Raw genomic sequence first — 18,319 nt, forward strand, 5'->3', positions numbered from 1 at the left:
AGTGTGTGGTCCAGGCCAGGAAATGTGCCAGTTTCCATTGCAAGTAAATAAGCCAAGGCAGTCATCAATTTAGGAAGGGGTAAACAAGGATCAAGGAATTAGGGTACAAGCATTCATTCCCTTCCTTTTTTTTTAAAACATTTAATTTTAGTCTTTGTTCCTGTATATATTCTGGACCTAAGTATGGAGCTCTTTCAATAACAATCTTAGTTTAAAGACTTGGCTCCTGTTTGTTCTTAGAATCATCACCTCCAAGCCTCAGGAAACTGGCTCCCATTCAAGCCACAGCTCCCACACACTACTTTGCAGACTTCTGATCCATATGCCTGTCTTTCTTTTTTTGATGTCCTTAGTTGAAATCCAGAAGTCTGTGGCCAATTAATGCTTTATTTTTCTGAGTACACAAAGCTGTGACTATATATTGCGAAACATCTAATTGGCAAACTGGATTCCAAATTTTAAAAAGGGCATTTTAGTTTATTTCCCTATGAACAGGAATTTTCTTTCAACAATAGAATCAGGATTTTTAAAACAATTTTAAGCTCAAAGAGATCTTTGGAATTTATGTAGTCCATCTTCCTCATTTTACCAGATAAGGAAAATGAGCTATACGGAGAGATCAAGGTGGTTAAGTTAGTGGTCAGACTATGACTGAGCGCAGCACTTCTTACTTCCAGTGCATTGTTTTTACTTGTTTTGTTTTCCATTAGATGACTATGTAATTTTTTTTTTTGAGAGGGCATCTCTCATATTTATTGATCAAATGGTTGTTAACAACAATAAAATTCTGTATAGGGGACTCAATGCACAATCATTAATCAACCCCAAGCCTAATTCTCAACAGGATGACTATGTAATTTTTTAAAGCAATATTTGAACCATAAACTAATTTTAAGGAAGTGTTGTGGAAAACCCAAAACTGAGCACAGATTTCAATATAAACTTCAAGTGCACAGTATACTTGAAAAAACAATTAACTTTTTGTCCACATGGGAGAGATGACCCAGCATGGGGTGAGATTGTAGCTATCGTTCTGCTCATAATACGGTTCTTCAGGGCTGAGACAGGGCACCTCTGTAGGAAACCAAACGTTGCCCTGGTGAATTTGGGAGAAGGAATTTGAAGAAATATTACGTGAATTTGTTTAATTCTTATAATAACCTTATGCGTGGGTGCTATTATCAGCTTCACTTTATGGATGAGATTGAAGCTTAGGGGAGTTAAATAACCTGCTAGTAAGAAGACCAGGACTTGCACCTAGACGGTGTGACTGCGAAGCCCAGGCTCAAGGCTCCCCACCATATCAGAACCCTGGATTTCAGATGAGGAGTCTGAGGTTCCAAGGTACTTCCGTCCTCCTCCCCTCCAGCTTCTTGTATCCCTTACTCTCAGCAGGTGACCTTGCTTCCTGTCTTCCCCCCCATTCAACCGTAAGGGCTGGTATGTTTCAAGGCCCTACCCTTGGCCACCTTCTCTGTCAAAGAGGCTAAGAATTCATGCCCTCACACCCTGAAGTATGTTCAAGACAGGTCAAAGATCTAAAGGTAAAATAGAAAACAAAACGATAAAAGAAAAATAATAGTAATAAAATGTGGGAGAATATGTTTAGCATATTCTTGGGCCCGAGAAGAGCTTTCTAAGTGTGCCATCAAATCCTAAAACCACCAAGAAAAAGTCTGACAGATTTAACTTTGTACACATTTTTAAAAGTCTCTAAAAGGTTTTCCTAAGATTAAATTTCTGTAACTATGAAAACCACTATGTTAATCAACGAGAGCACTTTTTGAGAAGCAGAGTATCTCTGTGCAACACAAACTGTCCTCTTACCTCCAGTGACAATCATATTTGCTTTTGTGCAGTAACAAAAAGTGTTTGCGCCTCTTGGCATGGCAAACTCTCTGACAGGCCTGGAAACACAAAGTAGATGTAAAGCTTCTATGCTTTTCTTTATAGGCAGATTCTAACTTATACAGAGGTTATGTTCAATAGCTCATTTCTAAGTTGGTTAAATCCATTATCCTCAGAAAATACAAGTAGTGATTCAACCTGCACTGACCCACAGAATCTCCTCACTCCAAAATGTGGTTTATATCAGCACAGCACTTGTACTGTTTCTCTTTAAAAAGAAATCCTGTCCTCCACGCTGGGTTGTAGCTGTGCTGGTGGGAAAGACGGGCAGAGGTAAATCATGTCTCAATCCAGGAAGGATACTGGGTGGCTGAATGAGTCCGTTCGGTGGCCCATAATGCCAGGTAAGCGTTTGAACCCTTTGTTCTCCCCTCACCACCCACATCCAACCTGCCAGTAAGCCTTGTTGATTTTACTTCTACAAGTACACCTGAAATCTGACTACTTCTTCCCATTCCCACCACAGTGTCTTGCTTCAAGCCTCCACCTCCGCTCACCAGAACTACTGCAATAAGCTGCTAATTCCCCAGCTTCCACTCCAGTTGGTTTCTCTTCCCACATTCCCATCGCAGACCATGTCGCCATGCTACAGCCAGAGTGATCTTTGTAACATGCGAACTAGAGCCCATCACTTCCCTCTAGCGGCACCCCGACGCTCTGAGGGCCGAGTCCCTTCACCTGGGCAGCCTGGCCCACCCGGGAGGGCTCACGATGGCCATGACAGGCCCAACTAGTGGAGTGGACTTAGAATGTGCCTGTGCCTGGGGTCAGGAGGCCTAAGTTCTGGTAGCGTTCTGTTGCTAAATACTGACTTTAGAGAAGTCAATCTTGATGAGCTACAGTTTCCCCACTTATGAAATCAAGAATTGGATATAGCTAAATAGCTCTTTTACTTTTAAAATCTTCATCGTATGCTTCCTGTGTAGTGGTGCTTGGGTAAGGGTCACACAGGGTCACTGTGTGAGTGGTGTCCCAGAGCGGTACATGAGCAAGGACTGTAATAACTCCTACTTTCTCATCAGTAATGTAGCACCCAGGTGTGGAGGAGAAAGTGAAATCAGAATAGGCTTATGGGTTGTGGGAGAAAGAGATCTGGATGTATGGATTCTTTGAAGGTGGTTGGGTATGGAATTTTCATACTAGAAAGGACGAGGGTGGTTATGTTTGGAAAGTTGTTTCTGCCTTCTCTACGATTGCTACATTAGATTTCCCTATTAAAGAATGTCTGGTGCAGGTAAAGGAGTTGGGGAGGGGGCAGTGACTAAAAGCATACCCTGAAAGGGAAACAACCAAGGGAAGAAGATTTCCCAATGGCAGCAGAGCCTGTGAAAGAAGTGTTTTCAGGGCACACTCAGTAGGTCCTCACTCAGTAAGTCAATATGTTTTCTTTTAGGAATGTTATGATTTCAGGTCTTCCCTTCAGGTGTTTAATCCATTTTGAATTTATTTTTGTATCTGGTGTAAGACAGTGGTCCAGTTTCATTCTTTTACATGTAGCTGTCCAGTTTTCCCATACAGTGTTTGTTGAAGAGTCTCTCTTTTCCCCATTGTATATTTTTGCCTCCTTTGTCATATATTAATTGACCATGTAAGCGTGGGCTTATTTCTGGAGTCTGCTCTGTTCCATTGAGCTATGTATCTGTTTTTGTGCTAGTACCATACTGATTTGATTACTGTAGCTTTATATTATATTTGAAGTTAAGGAGTGTGATACCTTCAGCTTTGTTCTTCTTTCTCAGATTTCTTTAGCATTTTGGGGTCTTTTGTGGTTCCATAAAAATTTTAGAATTCATTGTTCTAGTTCCATTAAAAATGCCCTTGATATTTTGATGGAGATTGCACTGAATCTGTAAGTAGCTTTGGGTAGTATGACCATTTTGGCAATATTAATTCTTCCAATCCATGAGCATGGGATATCTTTCATTTATTTGTGTCTTCTTCAACTCTTTCATCAGTGTCTTACAGTTTTCAGAGTACAGGTCTTCCACCTTCTTGGTTAAATTTATTCCTTAGGTAATTTATTCTTTTTGATGCAATAAAGACATTATATATATGTATTGACTGCATATGTTCACACAGATTGCTTTCTTTTGTTACTATCTTACTTTGATGCATGCCAGATGTTCTAAAAAATTCAAACACTTTATGAGAAACCTATTATGATAATATCAACTAGTATTTCTATAGCATTTTTATATGAATGGTGAAGAGTGTTTTCACTCATTTCTTATGATGCAGTGAGATATTTGGTTTGGTGGTTTGACTTGAGCCTAGATCCTTCCCCTCATGTTCCCTCTTCAAGGATGGTGTAGAATAGGTGAGGGGGACTGCCCTCTAGGCCAGGGTACCTCAGTGGGCCCTCATCTGTAAACACCACCCCATAGCAGGATGGCACCAGATTCAGTCTCACCAGTATAAGGTTGACCCACATTGTCCATTCCGTAAAAAAATAAAATGTAGATACCATGGTACTTAAACATAGAAGGTTCCCAGTAAATACTTGTTTGAGTAACTTTAAGGGATAAATGTCTGGTTGACAATACAGCTTTCCAGAGTCACACAGAATTCTGCAAAGTTCCCTCTGAATTTTTCCTGGTACCCTTGAGATGATAGCACTTTTGAAAGAGAAATCTTTTCTAATAGTTTCTTCAAAGTGAAAGAAAGACTCTTTCTGTCAAAAGACCCTGCCTGAGTTACAGTATAATCCACCCCAGTTTCTCTGCTGTTGTTACACAGATTTGCAAGGGAAGTGGAGTAATGAGATGGGAGGTACAAAGGCAACCCTATGGGGGCATGTGCTGGATGATGGGGTTGTTTACTGCAGGTAGATGGCGCCCCGACACGAAGGCATTCCAAGTGGACCCCATGATTGCTGAAGAAGGGCCACTGAAGTAGCAGTGTGTCCTTCTATCTTTTCTTCCCTTGGATGCAGGGATAGTTGATGGAGGGAGGTGAGGGTGGGAGACAAGGAGGAAGGCATTTTTATTTTCTCCTTGATCGTGTGAAGTAAGAAATTTCAGGCCAAGGTGCTTTTTTTTAAATGGTCCTCACTCTGGATTATCACCAGCCATTTACCCCACACTATGCCCAACAGGCTAGGGATGGTGCCATAGAAAACTCTAGATCAGAAGATGGCAAACCTTTTTCTTAAGGAACTAAATAATAAATATTTTACACTATAGTCTCTATCGTCACAGCTACTCAACTCTGCCACTGTAGCATGGTAACAGCCATAAATAATACATAAACGAGTAACCGTGGCTGTGTTCCCATACAACTTTATGAGCAATGAAATTTGAACTTCATATAATTTTCATATAAATTTCATGAAATACTATTCTTCTTTTGATCTTCTCAAACAATTTAAAAATGTAAAAACCATTCTCAGTTTGCAGATGTTACAAAAACAGGTGGCCTGCTGGGTTTGGCCCCTGGGGGTTTTCTGGCTTTGACTCTAGATGCAGGAACATGAAGCCAAACCAGGATGGATCTCCGGGTGTGCCACCTGTTCTTCTCAGTATTCAAATTCACTTTTTGATGCATTTCAGTATCTTTATTAAGGGAACAAAAAGAGAAACTTATATTTATCCAGCACTATGTGCCAGGCAGTAAGTCAGGCACTTTATATGTATCAACTTAGGTAAAATTTTTAGGACAATATAGTACGTGTATTCATTTCCATTAAAAGATGAGAAGACTGATACTAAGATGAGCTAATGCTAATGTGTTCAGTGGTCTCAAAGCTAGTGAGTGCTAAGACAGAAACCAGTTCTCTCCGGCTCCAGCACCTTTACTGCGGGGCACTATACACTGTCCAATATAATAATATGCCTCCTTGTTGGGTAACTGAAAAGAAGTAATGCTGATTAGTTAATTATTCATCTCTTGGAGATTGTCAAGCTGTTGAAAGGTTAAATGTTTAACTTGTCTTGCAACAGGCCAACATGCTCTACATGGCATGATTAATTGCAGATGTTCAGTTTCTTACTGGTCCAAAACAATGTTTGTGAAATAAACCACAATGGTAATAATTTTTGACAATGGAAATTCTTTTGAGAGGAGTTTTTTCCTGCTGTTTTGGGAGCTGTACTGGTTCCCATTTTAATAGGTGGCCATTTACGTATTAGTGTAAATGCAGTTTCATCTTGCTCAGCTTAAGACTCTTAAAGGAAATTGAGAAATTGGAAATATACTGAATCTGGGGATGGAGTAGACCACACTCTCCTATTGAGATGACTGCCCAGTAGCATTAGCAGTTCAGGAAAACATGATTACACTGTATCACTTGACAAATCTCTTTAGCTTCTAGATTTAGGAGGGTGGCCCAAAGAAGTAGTTGAGAAACTCAGCCAGAATCTGACTGAATAAACCAATGATCACCATCTACTAAATTTATCTTGAGTATTTTTATATAGTTCCTGACTCTCTTGGGCTGAATGTGTCATAAATGAAATTCCAGGAATTATGATGAATACTAGGAAGCTGAAAATGGGGCTCAAAGATAAACTCCTGTTGATTGCAAAATAAATGCTTTCTGAGCAAAGACTAGAAAGTACTGGCTAGTTTGAAAAATAAAATTTTCTAGACAATGTAAGTGTTTACAATTACTAAGTTCTGAATCTATGGAACATTGTGGAAAGTATAAATTCCAATTCCCTAAAATACCATTACATAAATGAAAAATACATACAAACATACATGTTGAAGGAAACAAATGTTAAAAAAAAGATATATAAAACATAATGGAATGGTTGCTTGTGTGTGTGTATGCACACACATGCACACACATGTGAAAATAGATTGGGATACAGGGTAAAAAGGAATAAAATAAAAGATGGAGATTGTGGGAGTGTGATTAACTTAATTCTGCTCTTAAGGCTACCCACCCCCCCCAAAAAAAGAAAGAATTCGATTTGCTTAGAATCATATTATCTGAAGGATATTTTACTTTCCCTGATGAAAAGCAGGTATCCAATCTGAGTTTGAATACCTCAAACTCAGGTATTCTATCTGATACAAAAGATTACTATCTCATTTAAAACCAGCACAAGAATTCACCACTTGATTGGCAGATTCTTATGCTTGGAAATGGGAATATTCCCAAAGGAAAATATCAGTGCTTTTCCTTTCCTCCAGTGTACAGTAGTTTGTTTTGTTTTTTTTTTACTTTCATCCTGTAATTTGTCCCTCTTTATCCCCTTCACCTATTTTACCCACCCACTACACCCTACCCCATGGTAACCAGCAGTCACTTCTCAGTGTCTATGAGTCTATTACTGTTTTGTTCATTTTGTTTTGTTTTTAGATTCTACATATAAGTGAAATTGTATGGTATTTGTCTTTCTCTACCTGGCTTATTTCACTAAGCATAACATCCTCTAGGTCCATCTATGTCAACACAAATGGCAGGATATCTTTCTTTTTATGGTTGAATACTATTCCATTGCATGTATGTACTACATCTTCGTTATTCATCTATTGATGGACACTTTGGTTGCTTCCACATCTTGGCTATTATACATAATGTGGCAGTAAAAATAGGAGTGCCTATATCTTTGAATCAGAGGTTTTGCTTTTTCTTCAGGTAAATTTGTAGAAATAGAATTACTGGGTCATAATATGCTATTTCTGTTTTTAGTTTTTTGAGGACTTTACATACTGCTGCACCAATTTGTTTATTATTAGTATGCATTTGACAGCTCTTGGAAATCAAAGTGTTCTTTAAAAATCAAATCATGAAAGGGCAATCATCTATAAGCAAATAAAAATAAACTACAGCATTTAGTTTTTAAAGCACCTTCACCCATCTCAGCTTATTTAAGCAGCACAGAAATCCTATGAAGTAGGAGAGTTAGTATTTCCATTCGTAAATAAAGCTATTGTGTTTCAAATGAGTAACATGCCTAAGACCTTTTGACCAGTAAATAAATGGCAGAAGTGACATTAGAACTCTTTTGCTTCTTTGCAAACTTATTCATTCATTGATATTCTCTCTATATTAGTAAATACCACAGCCACGCAAACAGCCCTCCCAAGCAGGAGCCCCACAGCCAGGCTGCTCTGACACTCCTCCTCCAGATCCTCGCATGGTCCGCTCTTCACCTCGCCCAGCTCTCTGCTCAGTGTTACCTCCTCAGAGTCAGCTCTCCGGACCTTCCCATCAAAATTCTGCCTCCCATCACCTTTCTATCCCACACCCCTGCTTCATTTCCATCATGTACCTATATTTGTATTATTTATTTGATTATGTCTCCCATTAGAATATGTGTTCCAGAATAGGAGGAAGCTAGTCTCTTTTGTATACCATGATTTCACTTCTTGGAACAGTTTCCAGTCTACAGCAGGTAAGCAATACTGTTAAGAATGAGAAAATGAAACTGAGATTCCTCTCTTTCCTTTATTCTTCTCATCCAGTAGATCACCAATTCTTATAAATTATACAAGAATCTCTTCTCTCTCCATCCTTACTTCCACTGGTTAAATTCAAGCTCTCATCATTGCTTTTCTAATCTATCATCATGTCTTCCCAGTTGGTCTCCTCCTTTCCACCTTGTCTTTCCCCAGTCCGTCCTTCACCTAGCTGCAGGGGTGAGCTGTCAACATCACTGTCCTGTCTAAGGCATTCAGGAGTTTCCTTTAGCTTTCAGGTTACAATTCCAACACCTTAGCGTCTTTTCATCTTCAGCCTGTCCAACCTCATCTGTCTAGTGCATCTCCCTTTCAGTGTTCCAGTCATATGGAACCACTTACAGTTTCCAGAAACCACCATTTGCTTTTTCATTCATCCCTTTGTAAGTGCCAGTTCTAAAATGTTGCCATCCATCCACTCCACTCTCACAGTTGCTTTGACTGACTAACTCAGCAGTTCTTCAGAACTCAGCATGTGACATCTCCTGCAGGAAGCCTTCCCAATTTTTCTCCCCTCACAATCCTACCTTAAGATGTTCTGAGAATTTTCTTCTACTTCCACACACCTCTCTTATCTTTATATCATGGTACTTACCAAATTTTGTGGGAATCCAAAATTTTTCTCCCTCATTAGACACAAGATCAAGTACCTAGTCTTATTCATTTCTAAATTCCCAGGACTTAGTACAGTGCCTCAAACACAGTAGCTCATCAGTAATTATTTGCTAAACAAATGAGTACTTAGACTCCAGAGCTTCTGGAGTCATCTGTGTAGTTTTGTTTAAATTACAGGATAATCAGAAAGAGAAGGTTGGACACATTAATAACTCTTAACAAGCATGGTGTATGGGAAAGACATACCATACCCTTGAACATAATTAAAACGCAATAAATACACAGACTGAGACATGAAAAGGGTACCCAACCCTTTTGGGAAAGAGGGTGATGGGGAAAAGTCAGGAAATTTTAGAACTTGGTGTCATCTAATTCTTAAAAGTTTATGAGGTCAATTATACCTGAATAAAATTGGGGGAAAAGTTGTTTTAATTTCCTGTTTTCTTAAAAAAAAGAAGATTGTGGAGGTTAGGGAAAGAGAAGAAACAAGAGGAAGAATGGGGAGAGTATTTCAGGTGCTGAACATGCACAAAATCCCATCTTGGGGTACCAGGAAACAACAAGAAATTCAGAGTTAAAGGACCCTAAGGATGGCAGTGAAGTGTGTGAAGAGGGTGAGGTGAAGAGGTTCACAGGGACCAGACTGCAGAACTGCTGTTGGAGGGGATGGAGAAATATGAAACATGGTGAAATGGGTGGATATCATCTTCATAAGAATGTGCTGGAAGATTAGCAGACAATAGTTTTGGTGGGGATAAAATTGAAGAAAGAGGTTAGTCAGGGATTAGAGTCCAAGGGAATAGAGACACAGAAGGTAAGACAGATTCAGCAAGTGTTTATATGGAAATATAGACGAATTGTTGATTGATGATTTGTGACTTAACAGGAAGGAAGGAGTTATGCGGGGTTGCCAGATTTCTGTCTTGGGTGAGTTAATGGATCATGATGCCACCAAGAGAAATAAAAACTTCTGTAGAAGGTATAGATTAAGTTATCTGGCATGTTGTGTTTCCATTGGTTTGACCATGTAGACATCACTGGCCAGCTTGAATGTCCTTTCCATAGAGGGGGAGAGGGGGAGAGGCTGATAGAGGGAGTGAGTAACATCACGGAGGTGGAGACAGTGGCTTGCAACACACTCTTTGCAGAAGAGGTGTGTAGTCCAGCAGTTCAAAGGATAGATTAAATGTGAGATCTCAGTGAGGTCACTGAGAAGTGTAGTGGGAGATGGGGCATTCAAGAATTGATAATAATGTGTGATACACAGGTCAGAGACAAAGATATTGGATACTGGAGTTTCTCTTCCGAAGGTGCTAGAAGTTAGGGCCTGCCAATACTGTTCTTTTCATTTCTATTTTGTAATGTTAGATTGCCAATAGGCAACTGAACACACCAATGTAGAGATACTCTTTAAGAAAGAAGAAATAAGCCACTTAATTCATCCAAAAGCTCACCTGATATGTTTACAGTGGCTGCTATAATCTTTCTTGTTTAATGAAATCACTACTGAATTTATTTTCGTAGTCCCCTATATAAGGCTTTTTGTTCTTATCTCTATGGGCTTACTAGAGGACTATCATTTATCACTCCCTTTTATGAATTCCTATTATGCCTGTAATCCTAAACCATTCAACTGACCTTTAATATGCCCCGCTTTGCAATGTGAATTATGTGATGCTGTGGTGTGCTGGCAAAAGCTTAATACTCAGCAGGGGCCAGGGAAGTGGGGGTGGAGAAGGGTCATTGCCTTATAACTTTTGCTGTTTCTATGGTATAAATATTCCTATCATGGCCAATTTCAAACTAGCAATGTGACATCTCTGAACACTGAATTGGGAAAAGATATCCAGCTGCACAGCATTACATAGTATTTCTATGTTCTTGAGTACATAAAATCCTCAACATAGATACTAGTAAAACATAGTAAAATAAATAAGAAGTGATGGTTTTTGGGTATTTATTGTCTTTATTTTTAATATAGTTGATTTGTGAGTTTATATAATTTAATTTTTAATGATAATGTTTACCAACAAATTGACCAAATTCCTGAACTCTTAGTGCTCTCCTAATTGACCTAGCTGGCTCCTGCATACCACTGATTTTATGTCTGTGCTTCTTGTCTTTCCACTTAGATTGCAAGCATTTACAATGTCATGAGTCATGACTTTGGTTGTCCATGGTGTTTAAACACATAGTGACTTAGTGTTCGTTGAATCACTGATATACTTCCAATTAAAGGTTGAACTGTACATTCTATATAGCTTTCTAGTTGCCATATTAACTGTTAGAATTACCTGGTTAAGTGTATTAGGAATATTTATGCTGGTAAAGTCATGTCTGCAGATTTGTGAACCTTGGAAATGAAAATCCTTTCTCTGGATGTTGAACTAGAATATAGGTCTTCTGTAGGACCACAAGGGCATATTTTTTTCAATATACTTTCTTGTGTCTCAATAAAAAGACACAAATGTCTCTTTATTGTTATGAATGTATCATGAATTGCTGACCTAGTATAAAATCAAATTGAAGTAAAGTTGCATCGATTTCTTACTTAAATATTTCAGAAATGCACTCCTTTAAAATGCCAGAGTGTTATCACTAAGCCATTAATTATGTCACAGAAACTAAGTAAAACTGCAGTTAATTATGCCATAGAAATGATATCCTGCAATCAGATCTGGTGTTAAGAAATGAAATTATTTTTAATGTGTGGTGAAGTTTTTAATTCAACTCTCAGAGCAGTATGTCACGGATAAAACAGCAGTTTCAGCCATGTTGTTGCAAATGAAGTTTTTAATTCCTCTCTCAGTGTAAAATGCTGCTACATTTACCAGCACACCAGAGCATTGCATAAGTCACATTGCAAAGCAGAGCATGTAGAGCATGTTAAAGATGAATTGAATGGTTTAGGACTATAGGTGTAATGGGAGTTCAGAAAAGGGAGTGATAAATGATAGTCTTCTATCATTTTATGCAAGATAAACATTTTTATCTTTCTAAATGAGGGGAAAATATGTGTCTTTCATGAAGACTAAAACTTTCAAGGAAATGTAAGGTAGTCATCTTAGAGATGTGATATTCTTTTCCATAAAATTTTGAATTCTGTTAGTCCATTCTTTAAATTAAAAACCTTGGACAGCATAGGAAATATAGTCAATAATATTGTAATATCACTGTATGGCAAAAGATCATAACTACATCTATTACGGTATAATAATAGCAAGTTATAGTATTTGTAATGTATATATATATATAAATGTCAAATCAATATGCGTATACCTGAAACTAATATAATATTGTATACCAACTATACTTCAATAAAAGAAGAGAATATGAAAAAAAAAGTAAAGTCATAGAAGTAAAAAAAACTTGGAATTTAAATCCTAGCTATGTGGCGAGGTTATGTTTTTTTCCCATTTCTTTATGGATTTCATTAAAAAACTCAGGACCTAACTGGCACAAGAACAGACTTGTAGATCAGTGGAACAGAATACAGAGCCCAGATATAAACTCACTCATATATGGTCAATTAATTTATAGGAGCCATGAATATACAGTGGGGAAAAGACAGCCTAGCCTCTTCAACAACTGATGCTGGGAAAACTAGTCAACGACATGTAAGAGAATGAAACTGGAATACTATCTAACTCCATACATAAAAGTAAACCCAAAATGGATCAAAGACCTGCATGTAAGTCATGAAACCATAAAACTCTTAGAAGAAAACAGGCAAAATTCTCTTGAATATAAGCAGGAGAAACTTTTTCATGAACATCTCCTTGGGCAAGGGAAATAAAAACAAAAATGAACAAATGGGACTACATCAAACTAAAAACTTCTGTACAGCACAGGACACCATCAGCAGGACAAAAAGGTATCCTACAGTTGGAAGAATATATTCGTAAGTGACTTATCAGATATATCCAATATATATAAAAAGCTCACATGCCTCAGCACCCAAAAAACAAAGAACCTGATTAAAAAATGGTCAGAGGACCTGAATAGACACATCTACAAAGAAGAAATTCAAATGACCAACAGGCACATGAAAAGGTGCCCCACATCACTAACTATCAGGGAAATGCAAATTAAAACCACAATGAGATATCACCTCACTCCAGTTAGGATAGCCAACATCCAAAAAACAAGAAATAACACATGCTGTTGAGGATGAGGAGAAAGGGGTACCTTCCTACACTGTTGGTGGGAACATAAGTTAATTCAACCACTGTGGAAAGCAATATGGAGGTACCTCAAAAAACTAAAAATAGAAACACCATTTGACCCAGGAATTCTACTCCTAGGAATTTACCCAAAGAATACAAGATCCCTGGTTCAAAAAGACATATGCACCCCTATGTTTATAGCAGCTCTGTTTACAATAGCCAAGATATGGAAGCAACCTAAATGTCTATCAGTAGATGAATGGATAAAGAAGAGGTGGTACATATACACAATGGAATATTATTCATTCATAAGAAGAAAACAAACCCTACCATTTGCAACAACATGGGTGGAGCTAGAGGGTATAATGCTCAATGAAATAAGCCAGGTGGAGAAGGACAAATACCAAGTGATTTCCCTCATTTGTGGAGAATAAAAACAAAGCAAAACTGAAGGAACAAAACAGCAGCAGACTCACAAACTCCAAGAAGGGACTAGCGGCTACCAAAGGGAACGGGATGGGGAGGGTGGGTAGGGAGGGAGGGATAAGGGGATTTGGGGCACTATAACTAACAATCACAATGAAGGTAGGTCACAGGGAGGGTGGTACAGCATGGAGAAGACAAGTAATGACTCTGTAGAATCTTACTACGCTGATAGACAGTGATCACAATGGGCGGTGAGGACTTGGTAATATGGGTGATTGTTAAAACCACAATGTTGTTTATGTGAGACCTTCATAAGACTGTATATCACTGATGCTTTAATAATAAAGTAAAAGAATCAGTGAGTTGAAATGAGATTGAGTTTCTTTGTCTATGTGGTTTGGTGTCTGACAATTGGGGGAAATTCTCAATCATTATTGCTTCAAATATTTCTTCTCTTCCTTTTCTGTTTATTATTCTGGTATTCCCTTTATGCATATGATACACCTTTTGTAGTTGTCCCAGTGTTCTTAGATATTCTGTTTCTATTCTGTTTCATTTTTTCAGTCCTTTTTCTCTGTTTTTCCATTTTTGAAGTGTCTAATGATATATACTCCTCAAGCTCAGAGATAATTTCCTCAGCCACTTTTGAAAAATGCTTTTCTTCATTTCTGTTAGTGTTTTTTGATCTCTGGCATTTATTTTTGATTATTAAAATTTCTATCTCTACATTTACATTACCGTCTGGTTTTGCATGCTGCCTAATTTACCCATTACAGCCTTTGGCATATTCATCATAGTTATTTTACATTCCTGATGTGATAATTCTAACATCTCTATTAAATCTGAGTCTGGTTCTGATGTTTCATCTCTCTCTTCAAACTGTGTTTTTGCCTTTTAGTATGCCTTGTAATTTTTTCTTGAGAGTAGGTCATGATGTCTTGTGTGAAAGGAACTGCTATAACAAGGCCTTTAGTGATGAGGTCATCAGGTGGGTGCAGAGGGAGAGAAGCAGTCTATAGTCCTATGATTAGGTCTCTTGTCTTTTAGTAGGCCTGTGCCTCTGGACTGTGAACTTCACAATTGCTTCTCTGTCCCCTTCCTCTTAGGTGGGACAGGATGGCTAGAGATGGCTGGAGTTGGGTATTTCCCTTCCCTGTGTCAGTTAGTCTCTGATAAAACCCTAATAGTTTAGCTATGGTAAGATAGCTTCTCTTGAGAGCAGCGCTTGTTAAGAACAGAATGTTATGGTGTGTTTCAAAATGATTCATTTCCCCCTTCCTCTGCCAGAAGTAAGAGGGGATTTTTGTCCAGTATTCACTATGAGAAACTCCTGGAGGTAAAACTAAAAAAAAATGTGGGGATCCCCTGTGACTGGGTCCCTGGAGTTTTTAGCTCTCAGAATTGTCTATGCTGAGCCCTCAACAATTTGTCAGTTACACGTTAGATTTGCTACCACAGTGATGGTTTCCCCAGAGGTTTCTGCTTGTAGATTTGTGCTCTGGTAGGTTGTGATTCTCAGTATTTGCCTGTCTGTCTCTCTAAATTTGGGGGAGCAGTTTGAACTGTAACCTTACTTCTTTAATGAATTTAAGAAGAGTTGTTGATTTTTTAGTTTGTTTAGTTTTTTTACCTGTTGTTAGGGCTGAGTGATAATTGCCAAACTCCTTCCATGCCAGACTGGAAACCAGAAGTCTTAACACATTTTTTTAAAGACAGCTTTATTGAAGTATAAATTTATATAACATAAAATTCATGCATTTGTAGGTGTACAATTCAATTACTTTTAGTAAATTTATAGAGTTGCAGAATAATCACCACAGTAAGTTTTAGAACACTTTCTATACTCCATAAAGTTCCCTTGTGCCCACTTAGGATCTGTGACCCCCTCATCAAAACACAGCTTCCACTGATCTCCTTTCTATCTCTATCAATTCTCCTTTTCTGGACATAGCAAATAAATGAAATCATTCAATAAGAGGTCTTTTGTGTCTGGCTTCTGTCACATTGCATAATATTTTTGAGGTTTATCTGTGTTGTAGCATATATCTCAATGCATTTTTAAAACTAAAAATTAAAATACAACAGCTGTTTTATAGTTACTATACATTAATATACATACTGTATATTAATATAATTAATACATGCTTACTATATATTAATAGATATTTATAAATATTTAGCCAAGTAGAAAATAAGACTATACAATATCCAAATTCTCCTGTCTATAAAAAGTTAATTTGTATATTTATTACACATGGTACATGATTGTGCTATAGATACTCACAGGCTAGCCAATTGACTTGTAAGAATGACTTTGAAAGTATAAAGTTTTACTTTAAAAGACCAAATTTTGAAAATATATTGATACACCTATCAATATTGACTTATTATCTATAAGTCAATACCTATATTGACTTATTATCCAGTAGAATATAGCTGTAAAGAACAAATTAGCATGTTCCCCTTGAGGGCACATCATGTGCAGATTCACATGAGTAACTTCAATTTCCTCCTGAAAAATCGAATTAATCTTGTCAAACAAGTGGAATAATTAACATCTGATTTTTCTAAAAATCAGTCTGAAGGCCCCAAAGCTGCCATGGGCTTATCAGTTGTGAAAAGTCTGGAAGCCACAGGATGTTCATGTATATAAACTGTTGTACTTACAGAGAGTCCTCTAGTCTCTTCAAGGATTCCAAAACTAATGAATGAACACTGTCTAAGGAACAGGATCCAAAGCAATTTAGAGATGAAATGTATTTGATTTTCATAACCCAGTCATTGTGTAACTTCCTTTTAACACTGAAAATTAAAAGAAACCAAGGGGATTATGTTAGACACAAAAACACATCACGTTGAATTTCTATTGAGCATTTCATTTTGACTTTACTCAAATCGCAGCTCTGAACTGTGGCTAAGCCTGCCTGTGTACTACTAGCCTGTGGATTATACCACTTTTAACTGCTTGTTTATTTATTTTCATTTTTCTATTATCAAATGTACATCACAGTGGTTCAACAGCCCCCCTTCCCCTACCCCCACTCCCACCCACTCCCCTCCCTCTTGGTAACCACCAGCCACTTCTCAGTGTCTATGAGTCTAATGTTGTTTTGACACTTCTGTTTTAACTGTTCAGCATATTTTAAATGGAAAATTAAAGGTTTATCATCAAATTTGAGCTACAGATTCAGAATTAAAGGAATAATCTAGATGAATCCTCATCCAATATTGGCACTATGATCTTCACTTTACTGAAAAAATTCTTACCATCCAAATGGAGTACTATGTTTCATATTGTTTTATATTTTATATGAGTTCATTCATTTTCATGTTTTCTATGAATATTTTCAAAACTGAAGGACTGAGAAACTTATAGGCCCAGATCACTGGTGAAGCTGAGGCTAGGGCCGCTGTTCCTTATTGAAGGCTTGCCCATCAGTTCACAGGACATTTTAGTGACAGGCTTAGTGTTAGGGGCCAAACTGTAAAATTCTAACCTAAAAGAAGTCATCTTCACAGCGCTATATTAACTCACATTTTAAAGTGTATTTGTTTCCTCATTCACAAACATTTATTGAGTACATACTGTTACCCATTTACAAAGGACATATATACATTTAACGTAGAATTCTTGTCCCCAAGTTCCTTGGATTCTAGCTGAGGAATAGACATGTTTATAATCAAAGGCAGGCAAGTTGCACAGTATTGGATTAAATGGAGTTGAGAGGGGGATACTTTTCCATGCCAAATTGTGTTTTTTGGATCTCTGGGTGCTGGATGCTTCTTCCTTTAATTTGTACCATGTTTTGCATACCAGTGTTAGTTACCCCCACCCCACCCCCACCCATTCAGTTTGAATAAATTATGTGTATCAACTGCAGGAAAACTTTAATGATGACTCCAAAATTTAATTATCCCTTCGGTCTTAATACTTTTCATTGTGTTGGGTTTGAGGTTCTCTTGGTGTAAGAAATACCTCAAGACTCAGCCTTATATATGCACTTTGGCCTTGAGTAATTCAAATCATGTGGAGGACAATCATCTACAGATCATTTACATGTAAATAATTCTCAAAAGAACCAATGTAAATTAGCACTCATTTAACTCTGCCCAGATTTCTCAAATTCCTGAGATCTGCTGGTCTTATTTCCAACATATCTAATGGAAACAAAGATGGAAAAACAGGCCATGGGATATTCTGACAGGTGACTGTAAGTCTGGGGAGAGGAAATCCCAGGGCAAAATACCTCTAAAAACAGAAATCAGTCAAAGGGAGAAACAAAGTTTAAAATCCATTTATTGCTTACAAACTGCAGTCTGGGGCTGTTTCTATCTTTCCTGCTCTAGCAGAAGCAAAACGGGTGCTCCCCCCACCTCTCAGGTACAGATAAACCCTTGGTTGCCCAGGTAATTACCTATTGATATGGAGATGAACTTCTCTCCATCCCTGAGGAATGATGCAAATACACTAAAGCCATAGTTCTTTCCACCTCTGAATGCCTATTAATATGCAGATGTACTAAAGCCAGGCAAGATATTCTGGAAATATTACAATTTTACCTACAGTGACATATACAGTAAAGAGAAAATTCATGTCTCAGCCTCTATTCTAAGAGCCTATCATAATTGGAATGAAATACTTGACAGTATATAGAACAGCACATCATGTATTAGAAAAGTCCCCCATCAGAGTCTAGTACTTAACAGAGTCTAGTAAAACTAATTAATATTGCTCAAGTATGAAGGATGGAAAATGAAGCCAGATAGTTAACTATTGTTATTCTTAGGATTCTAGC

General features: G+C 37.7%; 1 protein-coding gene across 1 annotated transcript in view; it reads right to left on the reverse strand.

Annotated features, from left to right (window-relative positions):
* The window catches only part of WDR64 (WD repeat domain 64), a 96,292-nt gene that overhangs the window by 60,074 nt on the left and 17,899 nt on the right, over positions 1 to 18,319 (reverse strand). Inside the window, exons 8-9 of the mRNA XM_036918388.2 lie at positions 16,191 to 16,325; positions 1,828 to 1,907 (exon numbers count right to left, since the gene is read on the reverse strand). Coding sequence (XP_036774283.2) covers positions 1,828 to 1,907; positions 16,191 to 16,325 — 215 coding nt within the window. The remainder of the gene's footprint in view (positions 1 to 1,827; positions 1,908 to 16,190; positions 16,326 to 18,319) is intronic.

This window comes from Manis pentadactyla, chromosome 9, assembly GCF_030020395.1.
Source record: "Manis pentadactyla isolate mManPen7 chromosome 9, mManPen7.hap1, whole genome shotgun sequence".
In the NCBI taxonomy this organism is placed as follows: Eukaryota; Metazoa; Chordata; class Mammalia; order Pholidota; family Manidae; genus Manis; species Manis pentadactyla.